This window comes from Poecilia formosa, unplaced genomic scaffold (assembly GCF_000485575.1).
Source record: "Poecilia formosa unplaced genomic scaffold, Poecilia_formosa-5.1.2 Scaffold71, whole genome shotgun sequence".
In the NCBI taxonomy this organism is placed as follows: domain Eukaryota; kingdom Metazoa; phylum Chordata; class Actinopteri; order Cyprinodontiformes; family Poeciliidae; genus Poecilia; species Poecilia formosa.
In genome coordinates, this window is record NW_006800010.1 from 2,017,804 (window position 1) to 2,042,388 (window position 24,585).

Here is a 24,585-nt window from a genome sequence, read left to right on the forward strand (position 1 = left end):
TAAAAATACAAATGTTAGGGCCTGAACTCTAAAAATGTGGGTTGCAGGTATAGTAGGATTAGTAGGTATGAACATCACACAAAGTGTCCTTTTTAGCCATAAATAATAATCACCTTTTTATAAATGTCCATCAAGCTGTTTGTTTTATTTCAGAGTTAAAAATTGGGCTGACAACACAACAGATATGAAGACAAATAGAGACACATCAAAAATGTGTTTTAAATATGAAGACACAAAATGAGAGCTTTGAAAAGTGTACAGGAAAACAAGAAATCTCTAAACTGTCAGGGTCAGTTTGTGAATATCATAAATGTAAAAACTGAAGAGTTTTTCATATAAATTCTCCATGTTGATACAGTTAAAATCTGAAGAGCATGACGAGATGTAAAAAAAAACAAAAACACGCCACACAAACTCATCATTTTTAATTTGTGGAAGATTAGAAATGCAGAAGAGCATTCAGGGTCTTCACTGAAGAGTCATACATAACCCTTTGGGGGGAAAAAAAAAAGAAAAACTGTTAGGCTCCGTAAACAGTCAAACTTTTAAACCGTTTTTCCAGTCCTTTACAGAAACTCTGATTGAATTAAAAAAAAGAAAAAAAAAAGAAAAGAAAACTCACCTCTGGGTTTCTCTGCTGTCCACAGAGCAGCCTGCATGTTGATGAAGATGCTGCTGAACAGACACGGCAGCTCTCTTTATCCCGCCTTTGGAGTGCCCCGCTAATGAGCAACAAACCACATTCATTTTCAATAAATGGCAACGGCAAATGTCAATGTGAACGTTTTGAGGCACGGAAACGTACTTTGTTTAATGACCGCCAAGACGTGCAGAACAGCCGCCAGCTCAGAGAGACTGTCAAGGGCGTCCGACTCCAAAGATGACGAGACCTCTGCCAAAAATGACCTAAAGCGGGAATTTATAAAGAAAAGAAAAAAAAGTAAAATCTATAAAATGTCTTTCGAATTTGACTAAATCAGCAGCACTGAGTGTGTGTACCTTGTGATAGAGGGGGATTTGAGGATGACAGACAGCAGTAAGCTGGACAAAGGAGGCATTTCATCAACAGACTGCGGGATGACAACCTCTTCAGGATGTGTAAGCTTCAAATGAAGAAACACAAACCATTTAATACATCTTTCACTTGGGTTAGGGTTCCGTCAACTAAAGCTGATGAAAGCAGGTAACTTCCAGCCTTTTGACAGGCTCTGTTCTGTGCCATTTTTTATTTTATTTTATTTTTTTACCTTCTGAAGCAAATGCCTCTTCTCCACAATGATGGCCGCAAACACGGTGGAGTGCACCCCGCTACGAAGCACCGCATCCCACGTCTGTGCCACCTGGAGGAAGTCCGTCAGGCTGGGAACGGCTGACCGACACAGCTGAAGTGGACCGGAGAGTTTCAAGACGTTAAAAACCGGAACTCTAAATTTTCGCGCATACTTTATATTTTGTGTGAATACTTTTGCAAGCCACTGAAACAGAAAACAGAATTATTTGAATGACAATTAAAAAAAAAAAAAAAAAAAAAACACTCCTTACAAGCTGTCCCTCTTCCGGTTCTTTCCTCAGGCGACGTGCCAACAACTCTATGATCTTTTGGAAAATGTTGGCCACCACACCCAACATGACCAAGTTGGACTCCTGATCCTGGTCGTTATAATCAGGCACAAAGCTGTTTGCAACCTCCTTTAGAATCGGAAGCACTGCTGGGATACACGTGTAGCCTGCCTCTGCAAACACAAACGCTGCCGTTACTTCCCTGTAAGACGTTCAAGAGTTAGACGAGGTAAACCTCAGGGAAACGTCCTTCTTCTTGTCTGCTTTAGCAAAACTGCAACGTCTCCTTCACATATCATGATATTCTCACCTGAGAGGAGGATGAGTGAGCACAGGTGGAGGATTTGGCCTTTGAACGTCTCGTCCCCCAAACCGACGAGGAAAATGTCTCGGCACACTTTCAGGAAGCTCTGATAAAAAACAAAAAAATAAACATCTGCAGTTACTCTAAAGAGCTGACAAAACAGTGGGATTGATAGGAGAAATGGGAAAACAATCCACTTCAGTAGTGCGAGCAGAAGGAGGGATGCGTACAGCAGCGTGGTGTGGACTGGAGCAGAAAAATCAATGAGGATTCTAAATTTACTGAGCGGCGCTCCGAGTCCCAGATGGAGGAGGAACACGAGCTAAACGGAACCAAACATCCAGGATAACAACAGCAGCAACAGCAGGCTTCCTTTTGATCCGGGTTATGAGCCGGAGTGGAAGTGAGCGAAATACAAATCTAATCTGGAAGATTAGATTTTTAATCTAATATTCAACTCATTTTTTATGTCCAAAATTCCAGACTTTTCCCAGACTTCTCAGGACCAACATTTGGATGGAGAACAGGATGGATGAATGAGTTAAAGGAAAACAAATAAATTGACACAAATCGAAGGAGAAACTGGTAGACGGTGAAACAGATGGACAAACCAATTAATGATCAAACCGAAAGCCATATGGGTTTTGCACCCGTAGAGACATGAGTAAATCTGGAAACACATTTTGTTCCCTCTCATACTTTTCCATACTGCATATTAAACCCTGGATAATGTCAGGTTTGATTTCTAAAACGCATTAGTGATCATATAAATAGACTCCAGTTTCCAGCTTGACGCACATTCACGTCATATTTAGCTCCTCCGGGAGAAAATAGAAAATCTGCATCATGTTGGATGTAGGGAAAAAAACAACAACAAAAAAAAACATCAGAGTTCTTCAAAATGTCAAATACCAGGAATGAAAAGGCATTATTTTAAAAAATAACAGCTCCGTCTGTCTGAGAATATAAGACTATTCAGTCATCAATCATGCAAATACAAATTCAGTTTTGAAATGAAAAAAGGAAGATCGCATTACTTCTTGGGTTCATTTTTAATATCTGCCTAATGAGAATCATTCTCCATGAAGGTTCAATAACTACAGAGCAATAATGAAACCAAATCTCACATAGCAAATGAGCAAATAAGCCACAGTTTTGGAGCTGTGTTTGTTTCCAAAAAGAGATAACAGTGAAGTTCACCTCGGTTATCTGTGTGGCGAGCTTCCGCGACCTCTCCGAGACCTCGCCGTCGTCGCTCCCGGTGAGGAAGGGCAGGATCTTCTCTGCGACCCACGCCGCCACTCGCTCCACGGAGACCAGGTAGTCCCGACCTGCTGTCGACTGGCAGACAGAGAAAACACTTCCTGTTTTCATTTTAGCTTCTCGTCAAGCTGAAGACAGAAGGAGCGGGCTCATCGCCAGGGACAAATTGGCTTACAAAAAAATAAAATGAAATAAAATAAAAATCTGTCATCTGGAGAGATGTCTGGAAGCTGTTCAGGGAAATTGTCTACGGGTGTAGATGTTTGAAGACATAAAGAGCACGACTTTCATCTTCATTTTGAATATTATGACTATTTCCAGGGAGGTGAAAGCAAAACACTTCTCAAGGACGAATAAAAATAAATAAATAAAAAAGAACTGCAGGTGTGAAGAAGTATTGTGGAGCAATTTCTACATAACCGTGGCTCCAGAAATCATCGTTTCAAACAAATTTTACATAAATGTGATTTACTCGGATGAGTCACCGCTTTGCTGAGGCCTGGAAGACACAAACAGCCACAATCAGATGAGAGGAAACTGGTTGGGATGTTGAGGAACAACCCAGGAAGAACAAAACGTCGAGCCTTAAAGAGACCAAATTCCCTCAGGAGGAAAACGTTTGGCCATTTTAGCAGAGTGAAAACAATAACGAGAAGCATGTTCGCATTTGTCAGAGTGAAGTTTCCAAAAACAACCTACTCAATGTCCAGCATGTTGGTGGCAGCATCATGCTGTGGAGATTTATGTATGTTCATAACTGAACTTGTGAGCAAAATCTGGGCTTACGCGTAAACTGCTGTTTTCTTTCCAGAAGAACAAATTTGAACATTTACAGGTTTATTTTTATGTATTCCATGAAAATCCATGAAACAGAGAAAGGTTTCTTCCACTTTGTTTCAGCAAACTATAACTAGCTATGAAAAGGAGCATTCATTTCAACAAAACACAGGAGCAGGTGGACGACAGATGCTAATCAGTAGAGAGAGAGAGAGAGAGAGACTTACGTGATGTTGGAGATGAGCACCGAGGCGACCGTGGTAAACGAAGGCTTTCAGCGCCGTCTCCACTTCGGGTCTTTTTGGGTCTTCAGTGGAGGATCTGAGGTGAGTGTAGAGAACCGACTGCCGAGACAACACAGAGAACCATGTTACTTGTAGAGGAAGGCTGCAACGGATTCACTGTTACGTGTTTCAACCTTTCCGTTTTATAAAATACCTTCCAGCTCCCTAAAAGCGTGTGCAGCTCCTTCAGGGGCCCCTCGCCCACAGCCAGGACTTTCTCCCGTGTGGAAGTGTGGGTGAAAAGGTATTCCAGATACGCCAGAGCCAGGTCTGGTTTGGCCTCCGCCGTCTCCTGGATTCGCACCTTTCTGCTTTTAGCGGCCTTGTCCTAGAGTTGGGAGCAGGCGACATTTTACGCACTTCTCCTGGCAAAATTCAAGACTTTTAAAGCGGTCTTCAAACTTTTTGTCTATAGTTTCCCAGAGAGCACAGGGAATGCAGCCTTGACCACTGACCCCTTGCTTGGGAACGGCCTCGCCCAGCCAATCAGAGACCAGTTCGAGGACGTCGGCCGCCTGACCCCAGCTGCAGACGCAGTCCAGCAGCTGGCTGAACTGAGCTGGAGCAGATCCCGACTCCATCCTCCTCAGTCTGGACAGCACGCCGCGGCTAGGACATTTCAATACAAGACAGTCGAGTTAGACCGTTTTACATCAAGATACAATCAAGTGCAATCAGAAGTTAGCATTGTAGCCCACCTAAATGTTGGAGCTGCAGCTGGAGGCATACAAGAGGCCAGTTGGATTAGAGGTACAGTGCAGCGCTCATCCTAAAAAAAACAACAACAAAAAAGCAGTAATAAAAAAAACAAAAAAAACATTTAAGCTGTCGTTTAGAGAAACGTTAAAATAATAACGGACTGCAGCTATTTTACCTCAAAAGCCTGGAAATACTTGGCCATGACATTTCCAAACTTGGCAACTGTGTACTTGTGCGCCTCTTCGTTTTGCTTCAGCGCCTTCTCAACACTTCTCCACAGGATGACCACGACTTCCAGCAAACTGGACACGACGGACAAGTCCTGTCCCAACACCAGCGGTCCGCCCTGCTGGGAGCAACAAACACACATTGATTGACACAGAGTTTAGTGCTACTTTAGATCTTGCTGGCGACAGGACATCGAGTTTAAATTGGTTCTGCGTCGCCTGCAAGAGTCTTCATAGCCACTTTTTCACATTTTATCCCATTACGGCCTCAAACGTCAATGCATTTTAGTCCGTTACTCATAATTACACAGTCTACGGGTTCTCCCTCCTGAGCTGTGGACAGTTTATTACCCCAAATTTAATTCAAGGATATCAGAATGAATGGCGATGAATGCTATGTAACTGTTTCTTCTCACTCATGCACTTCTTATTAGTTCAATAGAGTCTATAAATGCTTCCGTCTTACTGTGCTGTTCTCCTTATTGCTGTCGTTAATCTCCGTCACGTCAAAGTCAACCTGGATGCAGTTGTTCAGAGTTCGACGAATAGCCAGAATCAGTTTTACTGGAGTATAAAAAAAAAAAACAACAACAAAAAAAAAACAGCAACTAAATTATTCAGTGCTACAGCCTGCCATGTGATCTCATAAAAACAAACTTTTGTTCCTCACTGATGTTGGTGGCAGCTGTGTGTTTGTGAGCAAACTGGTAGAACTTCCTGGCAGCCATGGGGTTCATCTGGATGAGGGTGATGCACCTGCAGCACCACTCCTTCTCCGGCTCGTTGACGGGGAAGAAGGACTTGAAGAGCAGGTCGACGATTCGCTTGGAGACGGAAAGCGAGTCGATGGCGAGGCGGGCCAGCAGGTGGTCCATGCTGCAGACATCCCAGAACTGGAAGGAGACAGAAAGAGGGGAGGGTGAGGAGAAAAGCCTCCCACTTGCTTAATCAGTGGAGCTGTGGCACGTTTTTATTTGATTAAATCAGAAATTACTTTGTGATAGAAAATGTTTTTTTCAGAAATAATAGCAGTGGATTGACTACTATTACTTTACCACTCTTACAAAAGCCATCAAGAGAGTCAGTTTCTAAATCTGCATTAAAAGAAATTGTATAACTTTGGGATTTATCAACAGTTATGTAAGGAACTTTTTTGAGGTCTACCACAAGAAGCCAGTAACAAAAAAGAAACCTGCAGCTCTTAAAATGTTAAGTATTTTTTTTTTAGCCAGACTTTAAAAATCAGCTTTATTTTTTAGTTTGTTTTTGTAATACCACTTTTGACCACAAGAGACACTGACACTTTATTATTAGATTCAGCCTCACATCACTGCAACTTTTTGAGCACTTTGTCGAGTCTTAATGAACTGAATACCAGAATGAAAATGCAACTATATATATATTTTTTTCTCCAAACAAACCGCACCTTGGCAGCACGGACTGCTTTGACCTTGATGAGCAGGTCAATGAACGACGTGCGGACTTTCTCAGAGTTGTCGTGGAGACTGTTCTTGATGGTGGGCAGCAGCTTTTCCAGCAGTGGGTGGCTCTGTGGGTTGTCCAGGACAATATTCAGGCACTGCAAGAGAAAAAAAAGGAAACATAAAAATCCATAAGATTCATAAAAAAAAAAACAACAACAACAAAAAAAACAATATAAAAATAAAATATGAAAAAATAGGGGCCTTTCATGGTAACAAGTTTTACGAAGCAAAAATTACTTTTTGTTACGTTCATTAAAGATTGTGGTTGTTGACCTGTGCCTACCTGATTGTGGGTAAGATGTCACTTTGACCAAATGTAAAATGGTGTGAAAAAAAAATCACACCTAATAAATCCCCCATATTCAATCTTAATAAAATGTAAAGATGTCCTTTAACATCTATGCGTTTTGTAAAGATTATAAAATTAGAAATCTTTATTTTTTTTCCTGCTATACTGATATACAAATTGGGTTTTTGTGCTTTTTATCTAATATCTAAAATGTTGATAAATAAAGGTTTTTCACTGATATGGGACATTTTGGGATACGTCAAATACAACTGAGGTTGTAGATTCTTTTAATAAAACAAACACACACAAAAAAAAGATTAAAATAAAAGAAAATCTAGTGAAGAAATCAAATATCAGTCGCATAAGCAAAGACACTGATTTTCTAAGTTAGGCTTGTGAGCCTCTGAACTCCATGAATACCTGTATTGAATCAAAGTATTCAAAATGAAATTTCCAGGATTTTTCTGCTGTAGGTTGACTTAAGCTGAACTAAGGCCATGGCGTTCTACCTTAAAGACTGAGCAGCGGACATCAGGAGAGCTGCTGTCGGCGGCCAGCTCCGTTACCAGCTTCTTCAGGAAGTCTGTGATGATCGTTGGCGGAAGGAGCTCCCAGCACTTTGCCAGGATCTTACAGACTCCCAGCGTGGCATTGGAGCGCACAGTGGGGTGAGGGTCATCTAGGAGCGCCTGAGGAGGACAGACATTTAGATACGTGTGAAAATTTGCTCACCCACCCCCCTGAAATGATCGTTTTCCACTGAAACGATAAAACAAGGCTGGAAATCTCAGCGTTCCCTCATTCTTCACATGTAGAAGTCGTACTTTTCCTTTCTCAACACCAGTGTTCAAAGTTCATTTGTCAATCATTCTTAAAAGAATAGAGTTTTGTTGTTTTCCTCAAGAAAGTATTTCTGCATTTTATGAAATTTGTAAAAATCATGAAAAGTAATGGGGGGGAAAAAAATGAAGGATGAAAGAACTGAATTTGACAGGGAATAAAAACTAATCTCCATCCTGATTTCTTAAAATAATCCCCACCATTGCCGAGTCCAGCTGCTTTTGAATGTTCATGTCCACGTTTTCGTTGCTTAGCTCCGGGTCGTGCACCGGGAAGGCCTCGGTGAAAAGCAAAGTGGCATTTGCTCGCACCTCAAAGTTAGGAACCTGAAGGCGTCAAGCAGACATCAACACTGGAACAGCACGTAAGCACAGTGTGAATGATCCCAGGAACTAATTGTGTGTGTTGCCTACGCTGAGAGACTTCCAGAGAATCGGCTTGTAGAGTTTGTATAGCATCTTGTCTACACTGGGGCATCCTTTCCTCGAGTGAAAATAGCTCACGATCTACATGAAATAAGGAAAAGAGAACACGCTGAAAGCAAAACAGGATACAACTCTTCATTTTACCACAAGAAAACCACAAACTTTTCACATTTCACTTGGATTTTATGTTGTAAACCTTTAAGAATAGGACACGATTGGGAAGTAGGAAGTAAAGCATCCCCCCAGCAAGTTGTTTCATGCCCCTCCTATGTTTCACAATGGGTATGTTATGTTTAGAGTGTAGTTATCCATTACAAGCATTGTTTTTTGCCAAAAGGCCTCACTAATGATCTGTCTTCTGAAGGCCAAAGGATTTTAGTATCAGATTAGAGGGGTCTAAGCAGAAATCCACATCACTTATCATGTTTTTTTGTACTTATTTGTAAATCCTAACTCTACGGTTGTGATATTACAAAAATGTGAACGAGCCGTAACGAGGCAGACCTGTCTAACTTTGCTGTGAACCGGTGATGTTCTTTGAAGCAAAATGGCATTCTGCATGAAATCCTGAATGCATGTGCTCTCAATCGTCTCCTGGAAGTCGCCGCTGGCCTTCTTCCAGGCTCTGAAATAGATCTCTGCGATGTGAGTAGCTAGGGTCCTGAGAATAAAGCAAAACAAAATTATTAAACTCTCTGATATATATATATACTGACTGGAGTCACTGACTATGAAGAGCACCTCTTACTTTTGATAAAACTCCAGCTGGTTTTTGATGGTGCCGTGGATAAGCCAGATAAAATCAACGTTCCAGCTGAAAAGGAACACCAGGAATCGCTTTCCCTGCGACAGTAAACACACCGTCAGGCCGACAGCTCAAGGACAAAGTCGGAGAAACTGCGATAACGACCGCCTCCGCTCACATCATCGTTTCTAATGTGAGTAGGACGGTGAAAGCACTGAAGCAGCAAGTCGATTATCTGCTTGTTGTGTTCTGATGTGTACTCCAGACTCTTAAGAACGTTGTGAAGACTCCACAGCCTCTGGATCTCAGCAGCCTGACAAAGAGATCAGAGATGAGAATATTAGGTCTGCTCGCGGCTCTCTCTCTCTCCTCCTCCTCCTGCCTGTCAGAATGATCTTACCCTCAGCCAGAAAACGTCTCTCCTGTTTCTAAAAATACTGAACATCCTGGGAGAATACACTGACCGGTTTCTTTAGGATGAAGCTCTTCTGGAGGGAGATGAGGAAAGCAGTGCGCCCAAACTTTTCCCTCTCCAGCAGTTCCTTCTTCCACCAGGTTTCAAACAGCGTCTGTATGCGGAGCTGCAGCGGCGCCTCGGACACAGGGAGGGACACCAAAACATCTGGTGGGGGGAAAAAACAGCTACAATCACAGAGAGGCACAGGAAGTTTATTCACAGAACACTTCTCATAGTTCTCCCAGTTCTGATGTTACAGGTTCATTATGCCACAGCTTAAAAATTTCTGCTTTAGATATACATTTTAAAACATCGAAAACTGAAGATTGCAGAGACTATAATGAAGGATACATGCAAGCACCGTACAAAACCCAAAGAACGAAAGACAGACACAAAAAAAGAATAAGAAAAGAACAAGAGAATAGAAGTGTGGAAAAACACATTTTTTCATTTTCCACGTGCATTTTTTTTCCTTTTTCATACCTACCCATACTTGGAAAAAGCTGAAGTCCAATTCGAGACGATACATAAACTGCTAATTTCTGGAATCTAAGAATCTGTGGTTTTAAATGTAAAGATTCAGAGTGAATTTATGTCAGGCATTCCTGCAACGGCAGGAAAGGACACATGGATGGACCGACAGACACACAGACTAGGGCTGTACGATGTTAGAAAATCTTGCAGTGGTGGTAATATTATCGGTAAATATTGCAAAGCGACATTAGTTGTGAAGCCCATTTTATTCTTTCCTCTTTTTCTCATCTGTGCTTCCATCTCTCTTGACCTTTAGCATATTGGACATTGTCATTAGTGTCCTGTGTGAGCATCTGCTGCCATCAGACTCTGACTGACTAAACATAACAGTAAAATGTAAAATGTAAGTTCATGACACTTAGGATACATTAGTCAGTTATTATTGAACTCCAGACATTTGAGATGTGAATATTGAACACAATGATCTTGCGATGACAACATATTCCTGATATATTGTCCAGCCTTAACAGAGAGAGATGCACGAATGAGATGTGAAATTTCCTGAAATTGACTTCCAAACTTGTTCAGACTGTTTGGGAACAGTCTGAACAGAGAGCAAAGTGGCTTTAGTTGTAAAGCGCTTTGAGTGGTGGGTGTCAGTAGAAAAGCAATATGTAAGATTCAGTGCAATTACCATTAAATCTGTCAAATCAAACAACAACATAATTCTCACCATGAAGCCTGCAGGCGATATCTAAAAGTGCACCGTACGTGTCTCCGTCCTGTAAGACCTTCAGAGACACAGCAGCCACCAGGGTAACAGCGTCCACCACCGCCATGACGTGCTTCTGCAATTAAAAGAGGTTTTTCTAGAATCATCAAGAGAAGAAATCATGTAGCCACGCATTTCAAAACAATCAGAAAACAACACATTGGAGGTACTCTGAGTAACGCTTGATTGATGTCGTCCAGCTGGACAGGAAGTGACTGATGAACTCACAGGATCCGGCGCCGACTCCTGCTGCATCGCGTCCTCCTCCCAGCGACCTGGAGGTAAATCCGTCAGAATCTCCTGGAGGAGCGAGTCCAGCTGACTCCAGAGAGCCTCCCTCTGCTCTCTGGGCATCTCCTGGACCACCTCTTCAACATCGAAGGGCTCAGTTTTGTCCTTCTGCTCAGAAAAAAAAGAAAAAAAGAAAAAAGAAGAAGAAAGAAAGAAGATTCAGGGTTTTATGTTTCCTGAAACAAACCCAGGATGCAGGCTGGGTCACCGTGTTTTTATCTTTTGCATGTCATTAACTTTTGGTGCAGTTTTGTTAAAGATTTGTCTGCATCTCTGGCACTGAAACTGGATGAAATCAGAGGTAAATATTAATATATCCGAACCCGAAAGGTAAGCATTGGCCTTTGTTATTTTCATTCAATAATCAAATATTAATTATACCTATGTATTGTAAAAAGTCTAGCTGGACTGGGTTATGCCTTTTTTACAGGCCTGTGGAATGATTGTGACATTGTATAACATGACTATTTATATTTAAAACAGGTGCAATTACTTTTGCACCCAAGCATTATTAGCAATATTAGTATTTTCATGATGACTCAAATGATGTTTTTATGCAATACTTACATGTTTTCAAAGATTCTCATATTCGAAAAGCATTTTCGACATACTCAAGTCCCTACATCTCTCTATAAATTATTTATTAAATAAATATATTTATATATAAAATATATATAAAAATATTATAAATAAATTATTTATTTATTTATTAAATGTATTACTAAATGTAATATTTAATAAATTTATTCATGTTGTCAACTTATACTCCTCTCAATCAAAACTTATTACTAAAGACTTGTGATGTTATCTATATGTTTCAGATTTTGACAGACCTACATAAAATGATGGTAACATTTTGGGGAAGTAATTCAAGCATTTGGATCAATTCCACTGGAGAAGGAACACGTCTATAACATCTAGAGTAAATAAAAACATGCTGAAAACAGTATATCAAAACCCTTGAGGGTGATAGGCATGTGTTAAGACAATGCATAACCCGAAAATTAAGATACCGATGTCTACGTCTATAGTTCGCCGTAATAAAATACAGTAAACAGAGCTTGCCACTTACATGAAGCTGAATAAAGCGAAGAAAGTCCTCCACCTTTTTCTTAGAGGTAGCCTCTAAAAACACATCTCGCTTGGACATTATTCCGGGTTATCCAAGCGATACGAAGTGGCCTGAATATTTGAAAGAAGTGAGAACATTGACTTCTTCACAAGCAGGCGGAGTATTTGCCAAACCAAAACAACTATGGCCGACTGTTAGTCGACCACATTTAACACTACGTTTGATAAATTTAACTCCTCTCTGCTAACTAGATAGTTCCGAGCTAACATTTAAATGAAGAATTAATCTGACTATAAAGTTAGCTCAGTTGTTTGTTACCTTTTTGTTTATGTTATTGTAGTCGGGAACCGGGAAGAAAATGACAGCCGACTTAACCCGCGCAAATTTGGATAGACTGTTTCCGTCCTGACGTCAGGCGTTTGTTTTTGACGTAGGAGTTGTTACATTTCTCAACCACTTGAGGGCGACAAACTACCACATAAATATTTTCTCCACAGCAACTCAACTTTGAGTGATACTTTTCTACATAGATGCTCTAAAATAAAATAAAATAAAAAATACTAACGTCTATAAAACCAATAAGGAGGTCTGACTGTAACATATAGACATAAGAACCCAATTGTTTTCAGAAAGACCACATCCCAGAAGTTGAATTTGATATTGGAGTTGTAAAAATTAATTTTCGTCATAAAACAGAAACACTTAAAGGTTTATCCATCAGAATGCATTATGGTGATTTGGGAGAATTGGATAAAATGTTTAAAATCTTGAAAAATCAAAACCTTGTCTTCAAAGTTTTAAAACATGTAGAGACGTGACTCGTGTTTTTAAACATTTTTATTGGATTGTTGTTAAAAAGGTTTTCAGCAGGACAGTCATTTAAAACAAGGCAAAATCAACACAGAAATGGTTCACTGGAGGCAAAATGAACCTTCTTTCACAGCTCGCTCAGACTGTAATCCTATACAAAACCTGCAAGGTGAGCTGAAGAACAAAAAGAGCATAAAACCTGGGAATCTGATCTAAAGAGATTGTGCAAACACAATCAAACAAAAACGCTGTCGTGTTTCTAATACAAGAAATATTGTATTTATTACAATGATAAAAAATAAACAGATTTTTCCAAAAGAACATATTTATTTATTCAAAGCCACTTGGCATCAGGTAAATGTTTGAAAATGTTAATATTTTAGAAGAAGAAGAAAAAGAAAACTCACATCGCAGGTTTTTAAGGCACAAGATAGATCAGAAGAAATGTGTTGAAAAGTTGCAACAAACAGTTAAAATTGCAAGGCAAAACATTTACAAGCACATAGTCAAAGATGCATCATCTCAACATGTTGCAGCAACATGATCATAAAAAGTTATCTCCCTTTGTTCGCGTGACTCACATTTGGTTTGAAACTCTTCAAACCCTTATTCAAGTATCCTCTTTTATATACCTATGTAGTTTGCAGCACTTGTTCATAGCCCTAAATGCCACTTTCTTCAGCATCTCAGATAAAATTCAAAATCACAAATATTGTACAAATCTCAAAAAATAAATACAATTTGCATACATGCATCACATGTATTTTTTTTTTTAACAGCCATAAAGAACAATAGGATGTAAACAATCAATAACACTGCATGACAAAAATAATAAAAACAAAACTAAAATAAATAACAAAAAAGGAGTGCTACTTATGAGGCCAATGTGTGGGATTGTATCTGTTCCTTTGGTTCATTTTCATAAACAACAAAACAGATTTTGTCTCATTTTTTTTGCATAAATGTCACAGAAATTTCTAGGAATTTGGACATATTTCTACAAAACGTCCATTAAAGAAACATAATTCCACAAAAAAGTCTGCAAATTATTATTATTTTTTTAAATTATATAAATATGCACAATCTTAATATTTACATAAAACCCAGCAAACAAAAACAAGACGGTTTGCTTTTTTTTTTTTTTACAACTTTAAAGTATAGTATGTCTTTAGCCGTTTTTCTCAAAAAAGAAAATCTCTTGAATGCCCAAATTCTTTTAAATGTCATGAAAAAACATAATAAATAGTCTGAAAAACAAAATAACTTTTAGAGTACGGAGAGGTTTCACTGTGTGATGAGGGATTCTTGACTTCTTCTCAATTCTTGAGAAGATGAACCATCTTCCGTTAAATTATACCTGCAGAACAAAATATTAAAAGGCTAAATCAATAAGACTCTCTTTAAATCAGTGAATGAAAGGAAAGAATAAGAATCCAGATTAAAAGGTTTGATTACCACTGAGTGAATCCTTTTGATATGTCGTCTCCACTTAAATCTACCAGCACCTGCAAATTTGGACAAGAAATTTAATTTACAATATAACAAAAAAAAAAAACATGAAGGTACAGAAATAAACATTGAATGAGAAAATCAATACATGAATTAATTAATAACATTTGATGTGTCATTTGAGATCATGTTTTTCCATGATATTTTTATACTTCTTATGTTATTTCATCTTTTGCAGAAATAACTTGCCTTAACCCTCTGATGGGTAAGTGGGTCCTTTTTGACCCGGTGAGGTCATCTTTTTTGCAATATCTTTGTAATGAAAAGTTTTCATCACTTCATATTCCAGGTATTCCTCAAGAAACATGTTACTGATATCATGCAATTCAAATTTTTAATTTGCCTTTTATACATTTTAAGAAACAGCATGTTTTATGTTACTACCCCATTCTTCCGTGAGTGGGTCCAAAATGACCCGCGTTCGGGTCATTTTGATTTAGTGGTTGATCTAAATTCCTAACCTCATCTACGGTCATGAGCTTTGGGTCATGTCCGAAAGAACGAGGTCATGGATACAAGCGGCCAAAATTAGTTTTCCCTGTAGGGTGTCTGGGCTCTCCCTTAGAGATAGAGTGAGAAACTCAGATATCCAGGAGGGACTCAGAGTAGAGCTGCTGCTCCTTCATGTCGAGGACCCAGTTGAGGTGACTCGGCATCTGATTAGGATGCCTCCTGGACGCTTCCCTGGTGAGGTGTTCCGGGCATGTCCCACCAGGAGGAGGCCCCGGGGAAGACCCAGGACACGCTGACGATGTGTCTCAGCTGGTCTGGGAACGGCATGGGTTCCCTCAAAGGAGCTGGAACAAGTGGCTGGGGAGAGCGAACTGTGAGCCTCCTTACTTAGGCTGCTGACCCCACGACCCCACCCCAGAAAAACGAAAGATGGATGGATGGATGGATGACACGCATACAAACACTCACATGCGTGATACACACAGCATAATAGAATAGCGACAGTAATGTTAGCTAGCTTGGTTAGCTAGCTAGTTTCAGAAAACGTGCTCTTTTGCACACCCCCCCCACCCCCCGCATGCCCACACACACACACACCCACACACAAATAATGGATGTTAACATTGTCCATTATTGACATTTCATCATTGTTGTTGTAAAATTGCTGCTGTTGTCATTTTGTTTTAAAAATGTTCTACAAATTGTCAGAAATGTTCTACAAATTGTTCTAAAAATGTTTAAAAAAGTGAAAAATGAAAATATTTCAAACATGAAATAACTCTTGTGTGAAATAAAACACAGTAGAAAGTATTATACAAAACATTATTTTGAATTAAAATGACAAAAGTAGCATAAAAACACAATGACTGGAACCCGGGCCAAAAAGGACCCACTCACATAAGACTGTATAGTCAGTCACTCACGCATCAGAGGGTTAAAAAATGTTTTCTCGGATGTTGCTGCTGTTTTGTCATCCTTTTTAAATGTATATATTGTTCTCTTTCAAATATATTGAGATTAAATCATGTGTTTTTTTTTATTTAGTTGTTCTTCTGATACTGGTCGATTTGGTGTTTGTTTTTGTTGTTGTAGTCCCAGTTTTGTGCATTGTTTGCATCGTTCACTACATTTGGGCAAAAAATAAAAAAAAAATAAAGAAATGAATGTTTTTTTTTATTCTGAAAACATCGTTATTTATTAATATTATCACAAATGTAATAAAAAAACTGGTTCATAGAAAAGAGACCAATGACAAGCGCAACATTTCATAGACACACAAATTGCACAAATAAATGCGTTCTTTGGACGCCTTGCATGACTAAATTGACTTTCTTTTGTAAGACTTTTGCAATAATACTTTCTCAAAAGTATGATTTTAATATTTCCAGATGTTAAAGTTCTTTCGTCATTTATGGACTAGTAGTGTCCCCAGATTTATCCTGGGTTTTTTGCTGTTACAATTTTAGTTTTGCTTTTGTTAAGTTTGGACAAAAACTAATTTAATTCATCTTAAATCTTAAAATAATTTTAATTTTAAATTATTCTGACACTTAAAAGAGGCTAAAAAAAAAAAGCAACCAAGGAAAATTGTGTTTTGTCTTCATTTTTGTATTTTTATAATCCAACATATGTGACGCTTAGAAAACCTTCACAGTCAGAGACATACTGTACTGTACATAAAGACACCTGTCAGCGTTACTGTCACCTTTCCCAGAAGGCCTTTGTGTTTGGACAGGATGCTCCTTCCATTCTTTACCGCTACATCCAGAGTTCTCCTGTGCAGCTCCACTGTGGAGACATTGAACTCAAACCTGCAGACACAAGTTCACACATTCAATATCAACATTATAAAGACTCCAATCAAAATCTGTAGATCACTTAGCGACATCTAAAGTCCACCTGAAAAGCAAACCTGTAATCTTAAACCACTGTTACACTAAATTTGAGATTGTTTGAAGAAGGTCGTAAAAAAAAGTCCATATCTTTTCATGAATGTGAATGCAATAAGCGATGAGGAAGAAGTGACAATATCAGATTTGCTTCATATGAAACTTGAACTTCTAAAACAACTTCAAATATATCAATATTGCATCAATTTTCTGTCGTTACACATGGATTTTCTGCAAAAGCCTATAATATAACGCCACCAAGTTTTCACCGCTAAGATCTCGTTCTCCTGTATCTGTTTGCCTCCTGGTTTCCCTTGTGGTGCATCACTGCAGACATAAAGCTGTATCCAGACTCCCCACGCCCCAGAATTATGAAAATGATGCAAATAAAATAAACTAAAGGTCTGGGTGTGGAAAATATAGGTGGGTAGTTGTTTTAATTAGATTTAATAGCAGTGTGGCAGAAAAGCTGATCAGAGAGTGCTAAACCTACGTTTGATCATAAACCGGGTTAAGAGTCTTCTTCATCGTGCTCGTCTTCCGCCTTCCCGACCGGCTCTTGTCAGGCAGCAGGTACAGCCGTATGAAGGGATCCGAGCCGTCTTTGGTGAAGGCTATCAGGTTTCTGTGGAAACGTGGAACAAAACTGTGTCATGCTCCTGCTGCTTGGCTTTGGGGTCTTCATTCATTCACAAAGTAATCTGAATAATAAGCTATTAAGTATGCTGGATAATCACTTAAGCCATGCTTGGCTACAGGAACAGGTTTAAAACTCACTGGCAAGAGTGCACCACCACAACAAGTTTGTTCCTCTGGGAGCTGTGCCGAACAGTGAGCTGGATCTTACCCAGCGGGTACTGGCTGGAGGCCGAGCCACTATAAACACACCATAGTCAGCCGGGATCACTTTCAGACATAGAATGTGTCCACAAAATATGGATAGATGGGTCACAGAACACGTAAGGTGAGGGAAATCATTGGTCCTTGCGTCTTACTTCTGCAGCTGATGAAGTCTTTGCTGAAGCTCCAGGGTGGCGATGGGCAAAGAGATGTCCGACGCCAGGCTGGGAGTGGACTCCTTGTGAGGCAGGTACTTCTGGGAACTAGACATACTGGTGTTCAGGTTGGGTGTGCTGCGGCGAGGGCTGGTGGAGTACGGCTCGCCGTCGGGGTCCTGGAGGGTGAGAGTGGAGGCGCGAACTGGCTTTGAAGGCGTGGCAGACAGCAGCTGGGACTCTGAGGCGGACTGACTCAACGAGGGGGCCGGGGCCGTCTGGGGAACACTGGACTTCCTGACCTGGACCGCGGAGGGCAGATCTGAAGAGAACTGCTTCTCCAGTGAAAGAATCTGAGGAGACAGGAAATCAATCGCAGGCTTAAAGAACCATAAAAAGATTTAGTGCGATCTCAGTAGAGTAAGTGAATGTTTGAGGAAGCCACGGTCAGAGAAAAGTACATCCGTTAATGTGGATGCATTTTTTCTTTTTAATCTGATCAGAACAAGTTAATGAACTTAAGTTTCAGCCAAATGAAGGACAATTCAATTTAATGCCCAGTGATTCAAGGCAGTAACTGACTGAAACACTTGTATCAGTAACTAATGGATGTGAAAAACTATTTACTTCCTGACAGATTTCTTTCTGATTTTTTTGCTTTTTGTTATCACTCTTTAAATGTTTAGACTGTCAAACAAGTTTCTAATATCAGTCAAAGATAACCTGAGTGAATTGAAAATTCAGCTTTTGATTTAGGATTTTATTTAGTTGGAAAATGTCTAAGCATTAATCTAACTTAACTTAAGGGTTGTTGGGGGCAACAACAGTGGGTCTTTTACATCACTGTGAAGGAATTTTTATCCACTTTTCTTTGCATAAAAGTTTTAATTTACCAAAGGAGACTTTTCAACCATCAATGGCATGCTTTAGATCATATCACAACACTTAGAGGACATTTGCACCTTCCTTGTGTTGTGGTTTTTCTTTTGAGCTACCTGCACTAACCCATTAATCCCAGGTTATGAAGTTATGGTCTGAAACTGAGAGAAAAACATTCTCGATCAGGATTTTTTGGTAGAGAGAAGAACCCACACTATAAAAATGTTCCAGTGTTGTCAAAAGTCTTGAGAATCCCTAAGATTTTTTTTTTTTTTTTGGCAAAGGCGGACATTTGAATTCTTTGAAACACTCATTTGGATGCCGCTTTTGCCCAGTTGCTTCCTTATTGTTGAGTCATGAGCGCTGACATTAACCGAAGTAAGAGAGGCCGCAGTGCTTTATGGGTATTTTTGTGACCTCCTGTATGAATCATTGACACACTGGCAAATGTTCTTGAAATTCTTTGGACCGGGGCATGATGTGTAGTCTTTTGAAATCTCCTAGTCTACTTCCTAGTGTCAGACAAGTTTTACTTAAAAAATTGTTACTACGAATGATTCTGTCATGTTGTAAGCGAAGGAGGACCCAAATGCAGAGGACACACAGGTGAAAAGTGTTATTTTTAATGAACTAAACAGACATAAAACCAGTTTGAGGAGTATATATACTGGAGACTTTGTTATTGGATGCAACAGAGGTGAGTAAATGAGCAGATAGAAAACAGGTGCCAAAGAGCAGGACACAGAAATAAAATGAAACATCAGAGGTCACTGCAAACAGCTGCACTGATTCTTATGAAGGCAAAAAAGATCATTCATGACAAGGCCTAAATCAGTTGTGTATTAATCTGGTGTCTGAAAAATGTTGATGAAACAAAGAAGAGGGAGGTGAAAGGTTAGGAAGAAACCAGCTGAGAGCAGAAAGTTATTTAGATAAAACATTTTGCATCATCGATACAAATAATCTCACGTAATTTGTTTGCTGCTTGGCTTTGTCTGGACATCTGTTGTGGGTGACATCAATTGTAAATGACTCAGGCACACAGACAGAACCTGTGTAAGGCCTGTTCTTACCCTTAAAGTCATCTTTAGTTTGATGGTGGAGCTGGGTCCAGAGTTCTTCAGAGGAAAACACTGAGCCAGCGTCATGTCCTCCTCCGACAGCAGGTCACTCAAAGGCACCCGTAGGATACCCAGTGTGCATTTATGCTTATCATCCTTTATCTCCAAAAAAAACAACAACAAAAAAAAACTTATAACCTTCATTTCATGGAGTATATTTTCTCAATTTTTTTTTGGTGTGGCTTTACCTCCACTTCGAGCTCCTGCCTTGTGGGATTGTGAACGAGGAAAGAGAAGGAATCCTCCCACAGAGGCTCCCTGGTCTTGTGACGGATCTTGACGGAGAAACATAAGGTGCATGTCAATGAACTGGAATATCAAAAAGTTAATTTTTTCCCCCCAGTAATTTAATTCTAAAAATAAAACTCATATAGATTCAGTATACACACTGAGTTATTTAAATAGTTGATTTCTGTTTGTACAGAAGATTATGACATGCAGCTTCGTGCAAACCCAAAATGTATCTTCTTAGAAATTTAAAATATCACAAAAGACCCACAACAAACTTGAGAGCCAACATAGACACATTCCTTTGCTGAAGCCCCTCCTGAATCAGAAGCAACATCAAAAGTGTGTTACAGAAAAAAGGACTGGACATAAAGGATATTGAACAGTGAGCTCTGTTCAGTGTGCACAGTTTTTCCTTCCATTCAGCTTTTGCTTTACATGTTGTCAAATAGCACTCTGTGAGCAGGCTTCTTTTGCCATGCCTGTTTGTGGCAAACGACTGTTTAAAAATAAACAACTCAGCACTCTTCCCGATCTGTAAGTCAAATTTTCAGTCTTTTGGGATTAACAGAATAATCTAGCCAAGCATATTAGCAGAAAGTTGAGTGAAAGGAAAACCTGTGGCAAAAAATGTGCATCAGCAGCACTCATATCTGGTCTTATATAATAACATTTTTACGGAAATTGAATGTGTAACTGTAATGAGGGTTTTTTTTTTTTTAGTTCATGAGCTATATTTCATTAATAGAGCTACTGAAATGAATTAACATTTTGACAATACTCCAAACACATTAAAAACCTCAAGCAACAGATTGTTATCTTGAGGTTTCATTGAAATACCAAACATCACAAATATATTCATGTTATTACTGTAACACCTTTTAACTGTGTCATAATATGAAGCTTGTCCTCTTATTCAACCAGCCCTCTAAGTGTTTAATGCCTTAATTATTCTTGCTCAGGTAGCTTATAAACTTTAATTCGGGAAAGGTTTTCAATCAATCATTGAGGAGCTGTGAGTGGTTCAGCTCTTCAATTCTTCTGGCTGACATTTATATTGAATAAATTATGTATAACTAAATATAGCACACCGCATGAAAGGTGACAAATGTTCTTCTTCCTCTAAGCCAAACAAGTAACATTTGCCAGAGTGAGTTGCCAATAAATCAGTCATCAGTTCAAATGAAGATGTGAGACTGAAAGCAAACAAAGAACTGAAAGAGAAAAAAGAAGATAGAGAAATTCAAGCAAGTATTTCCAATACCCACCTTACTCTCAAGGGTTTTGTGCCCAACTGTGAAGTGGACATAAGGGCTGGGCTCACTGCTGTTCTTCTTGGCCGACTATTAGACAATCAAGAGAAAGAGAGAGGTGTTAGGTAACCACCAACAGCGTGGAACACAATTCAGTGACGGACAGCACAATCACACAACATGTTAGAGGACACGATCAGCACAACACACACACCACGGAGAGGAGGGAAGATTATTAGACTGGTGAGGCTGCAGGCAGACAGGAGGCCAAGAGGCTGCAGGGCTTCGTCTTGTCTACAGGTTAAATTTAGCATGATGAGTTTGAATAGCCGGGAATTAATCAGTATTCCTCACGGAAGGATCGTGCCCCTATTATTAAAGACCCAGATGACTTGAAAAGAGAGAGAAAAGGTCTTCCATTTCTCACCAGCATATGATTAGGCCTCTTGTTGCATGCCCATGCTCATTAACACAACCATTTAGTATACCGGGTTACACAAAATATACAAAAGAAAAACAGCAGACCTAACGCAAGATCTGTTATTACTGTTCTTTCTCTAACAGACAAAAGATTAAATATATCAGGGTTTTTTTTCCCCCACCATTAAAGTGTGACTTATTTTCCTGCCTAAATTAGTTAAGACTTTGTTTATTAATGTAGAAAATATATATAACAACCTAAAGTGGGGCTGCAGTTATGTACAGATGTCTGTGTTAAAGAAAACAAACAGGTATCCCTTTATTTATAGGCTTTTTGAACATCTTCAGCAGGGAAGCCAATAATTATGGAAGGCACAGTATGCACAGCTCCAGCTTTATCAAGGGCATGAACTTCATTTGAACAGTGGGTACTGATTTGAATCATTGTGTTTACAGGATGTAGGGCTGTACAACAAACATACAAATTAAAATGCAAGAAAATGCAAATAAATGATTGATAGTATATTCAAATTGTTCATTTGAGTATCTTTTATTTGTCTGCATCTTTTTTTGGAAGGCCTCCAAAGCAGTGAACATTTCACCCCAACATGGTTTTTATGTATTTGCATGCAAATGCATGATCTAGCAAACCAGGTTTCTGCCATTCTTAGATCAAGAGATGCACAAAATCATTCAAATGGCCCCCAGGCTGTATGTTAGACACCCCACATTAGGTACTTTTTACCGAGCTTTAGAGTTGAAAAATTAACTCTTATTCCTCTCATGAACATAGAACAGTGTTAGTCTGTATTTGACCCAGGGTCAGGATTTCATGTTATATGTTTTCCTGTTTTTTCTTCATTTCAAAATGAGTTTCAGAGTATTTGTAACAGGAAGCAGTCAACCATAGTTTGATTGGAAGATCTGAACACTCATTCTTAAAGCTGACAGACTCTGGAGAAATGTTAATGTCAAGCCTGAATATGGGTGTAAGGTTTCTATATATGCTGAATTACCACTGTAGAAAGGTTGAGGGTGTGCTACCTGTATGAGGAACAATTGTACGTTGGAAATTTCTAAGAAACGGCGAAACACTTACTAGAAATGTGCAACAGCTGGTTTCTAAGTACGGGAAATGCATAACATTTGTTACAGTCTAGCTGTTCCTGGAAGCGCAGAGCATGACAATCATAGCTGTGTGAGCAGGTCAACTGGGCTGTTTCTAAATCCAACTACAGCTGTCGAACCTTTTTTTTTTTTTTTTCTATTTACCTGCCCTGTCAGAATTTAGGTGGGACACATTCCAAAGAAAATTGTAATCACTACATTGGAAAACTACAAAAAGCCAACCAACCGGCATGACAATCTTATCTTGGATCCTGAGCCACAAATTCCAACATTATCGAGTTCGTGATTAGCAAAACATGGACGTATGTTCCTCTGAAGCTGGCTGGTTCTGCAGGTTTTGGTTTTGTTTTTTTGCAAAATGGAAGTCATAGTTCAAGTCAATGGCAAAGCAAGAGAGATACTCAGACAAGCAGAGAAGAGTAATAATCACATTAGTGAGTTTTCGTGTCGTATAAACCATCTGCATGCAAGCTGGGGGTTAGGTAATGAAAACCCTTATTCAACATTCATGTCATTGTCATGCACAGTTTCACTTTGACACCTTGATAATCATCACAATCACTCAACAGTGGGTGACACAGCTGTGGCCCAGCATTGCAGTGTAGGGGTGTGATCTTGACATGCAGACCATTCCTCCCACGTTACCTTCAGGGCCTTAAAGACCGAGACTTGCTTCAACCCGTCATGGGTGATATCTGACAGGTTGCTCTTTAAGCCACAAGGAGATTTGAGGGAGAAAAATCACACCCGTGGTTAGTTGGAATGAGTCAACATGGTCATGGGGAACAAAAAGACCCCCCAAAAAATGACAGGTGAATCTGGATAAATTAGAATATCAATGCATTGCATAAATTTATTACAAACAGAGTGATATATTTCAAGTCTACCTTTGTCTTATTTTGCTGATTATGGTTTACAACTAATGGAAGCTTTGAATTTTTTATTTTTTTTTTAAAATGTGTTAGATCAATCAGAGAAGGATTTTTAAAACACAAATAATTGTCACCATCTATGAAGCATAAGCGACAAAAGAGCAGTACTCGGTAACCTAGCTACTCACAAAGTTACATCCAAGCACTTGTTCCTTCCACTCAATATTCCATTGAAAGCTTAGTGGAAGAAAAAAACTCCAGCCTTGAAACAACTGCGAAACAATAGTTTGCTAGAGTTTGGAGGATGGTAATCCACAGACATTGATATTATAAATCACAACAGATCAATGCTAAATAAACTTGGCTTTGTATAGTGCATATTAATAGAAAGTTGAATAGAAGAAAAATGTCTTGAAAGGACTGCGAAGCACAGAGCACTCAAGAGTTTGGGGGATAATTACAAAGCCTGACTGCTGGCCAAATTCGTGGGGAAGGCAGATTGTCCAGCTGACCGTCATCTAAACTCTCCATCCGAGTTTGGCTCAGACATAAAAGCAGCCGACTCAGGCTGGAGTCAGTGCTTTGAAATCCACCACACAGTCATAACCAGAACTGCACCTGCACAGTACATGAGTGTACTTTTCAGTTGCATTAGAAATCATTTTCATTATTCCTATCTAATGCTCTAAGGATGTGTGAAATTATTTCCATTAGATGTAAGCCATAATCATTCAAATTAACAGAAAAAAGCACCTTTCAAAAAAAAAATCCCACTGTGTGCACTCAATGTATGTAAAATACAAGTTTTTTTTCTCATGGAACTGAGGAAATGAAAATGCACTTTTTGAAAAAACTCTGATTAAATGAGATGCACCTTTGTGTCAAAATTGCACATGATATGTATGCATAATATAGTTTAACAATAAACAGCAGGATGTATGGGGCTGGTCTTTATGGCACTGCTAGGATCTGACAATAACATAGTAATAAAAGCATCACAGAAAAGACCAGGTGGAACTAATATAAGACCCTGTATGACTACATCAACACGCTGCAGGCTTTCTG

General features: G+C 39.3%; 2 protein-coding genes across 5 annotated transcripts in view; both read right to left on the reverse strand.

The window, feature by feature from the left end:
- Nucleotides 1-120: 120 nt before the first annotated feature.
- ncapg2 (non-SMC condensin II complex, subunit G2) lies at nucleotides 121-12,369 on the reverse strand. 2 transcript variants are annotated; one of them, XM_007555633.2, is made up of 27 exons: nucleotides 12,282-12,369; nucleotides 11,964-12,073; nucleotides 10,829-10,999; nucleotides 10,562-10,676; nucleotides 9,362-9,519; nucleotides 9,076-9,210; nucleotides 8,901-8,995; nucleotides 8,657-8,813; nucleotides 8,141-8,233; nucleotides 7,928-8,053; nucleotides 7,397-7,576; nucleotides 6,541-6,693; nucleotides 5,785-6,007; nucleotides 5,581-5,678; nucleotides 5,063-5,233; nucleotides 4,887-4,957; nucleotides 4,644-4,797; nucleotides 4,343-4,516; nucleotides 4,132-4,248; nucleotides 3,065-3,205; nucleotides 1,871-1,970; nucleotides 1,543-1,733; nucleotides 1,248-1,382; nucleotides 1,000-1,103; nucleotides 806-906; nucleotides 623-722; nucleotides 121-491 (listed from the first exon to the last, which is right to left on the reverse strand). In XM_007555633.2, the coding sequence occupies exons 2-27, from the start codon at nucleotides 12,039-12,041 to the stop codon at nucleotides 440-442; spliced, it is 3,393 nt and encodes a 1,130-aa protein (XP_007555695.1). In that variant the 5' UTR covers nucleotides 12,042-12,073; nucleotides 12,282-12,369; the 3' UTR covers nucleotides 121-439. The 2 variants fall into 2 exon arrangements, with proteins under 2 accessions (XP_007555695.1, XP_007555694.1); XM_007555632.2 differs by having other exon boundaries at nucleotides 5,063-5,236.
- A 760-nt stretch (nucleotides 12,370-13,129) lies between these two features.
- esyt2b (extended synaptotagmin-like protein 2b) overlaps nucleotides 13,130-24,585 on the reverse strand; it is a 38,957-nt gene continuing 27,501 nt past the window's right edge. For 2 of the 3 annotated variants that reach the window (XM_007555634.2, XM_007555637.2), the window contains 9 exons: nucleotides 21,116-21,190; nucleotides 19,808-19,894; nucleotides 19,572-19,721; nucleotides 17,620-17,972; nucleotides 17,402-17,500; nucleotides 17,118-17,249; nucleotides 16,441-16,546; nucleotides 14,229-14,278; nucleotides 13,130-14,130 (listed from right to left, as the gene is read on the reverse strand). In XM_007555634.2, coding sequence (XP_007555696.1) covers nucleotides 14,058-14,130; nucleotides 14,229-14,278; nucleotides 16,441-16,546; nucleotides 17,118-17,249; nucleotides 17,402-17,500; nucleotides 17,620-17,972; nucleotides 19,572-19,721; nucleotides 19,808-19,894; nucleotides 21,116-21,190 — 1,125 coding nt within the window. In that variant the 3' untranslated portion in view covers nucleotides 13,130-14,057. Of the gene's footprint in view, nucleotides 14,131-14,228; nucleotides 14,279-16,440; nucleotides 16,547-17,117; nucleotides 17,250-17,401; nucleotides 17,501-17,619; nucleotides 17,973-19,571; nucleotides 19,722-19,807; nucleotides 19,895-21,115; nucleotides 21,191-23,293; nucleotides 23,357-24,585 lie in introns of all 3 variants that reach the window. The other variant, XM_007555635.2, reaches the window with a different exon arrangement.

What these genes read in the sequence shown, in the direction of transcription:
- ncapg2 (XM_007555632.2), bottom strand. Translation starts at nt 12,041, where the DNA reads ATGTCCAAGCGAGATGTGTTTTTAGAGGCTACCTCTAAGAAAAAGGTG. An exon ending in TTCTCTGGAAGTCTCTCAGC is followed by an intron (nt 8,054 to 8,140) that starts GTAGGCAACACA and finishes TGACGCCTTCAG; the next exon opens with GTTCCTAACTTTGAGGTGCG. An exon ending in AAATCCCCCTCTATCACAAG is followed by an intron (nt 907 to 999) that starts GTACACACACTC and finishes TTCCCGCTTTAG; the next exon opens with GTCATTTTTGGCAGAGGTCT.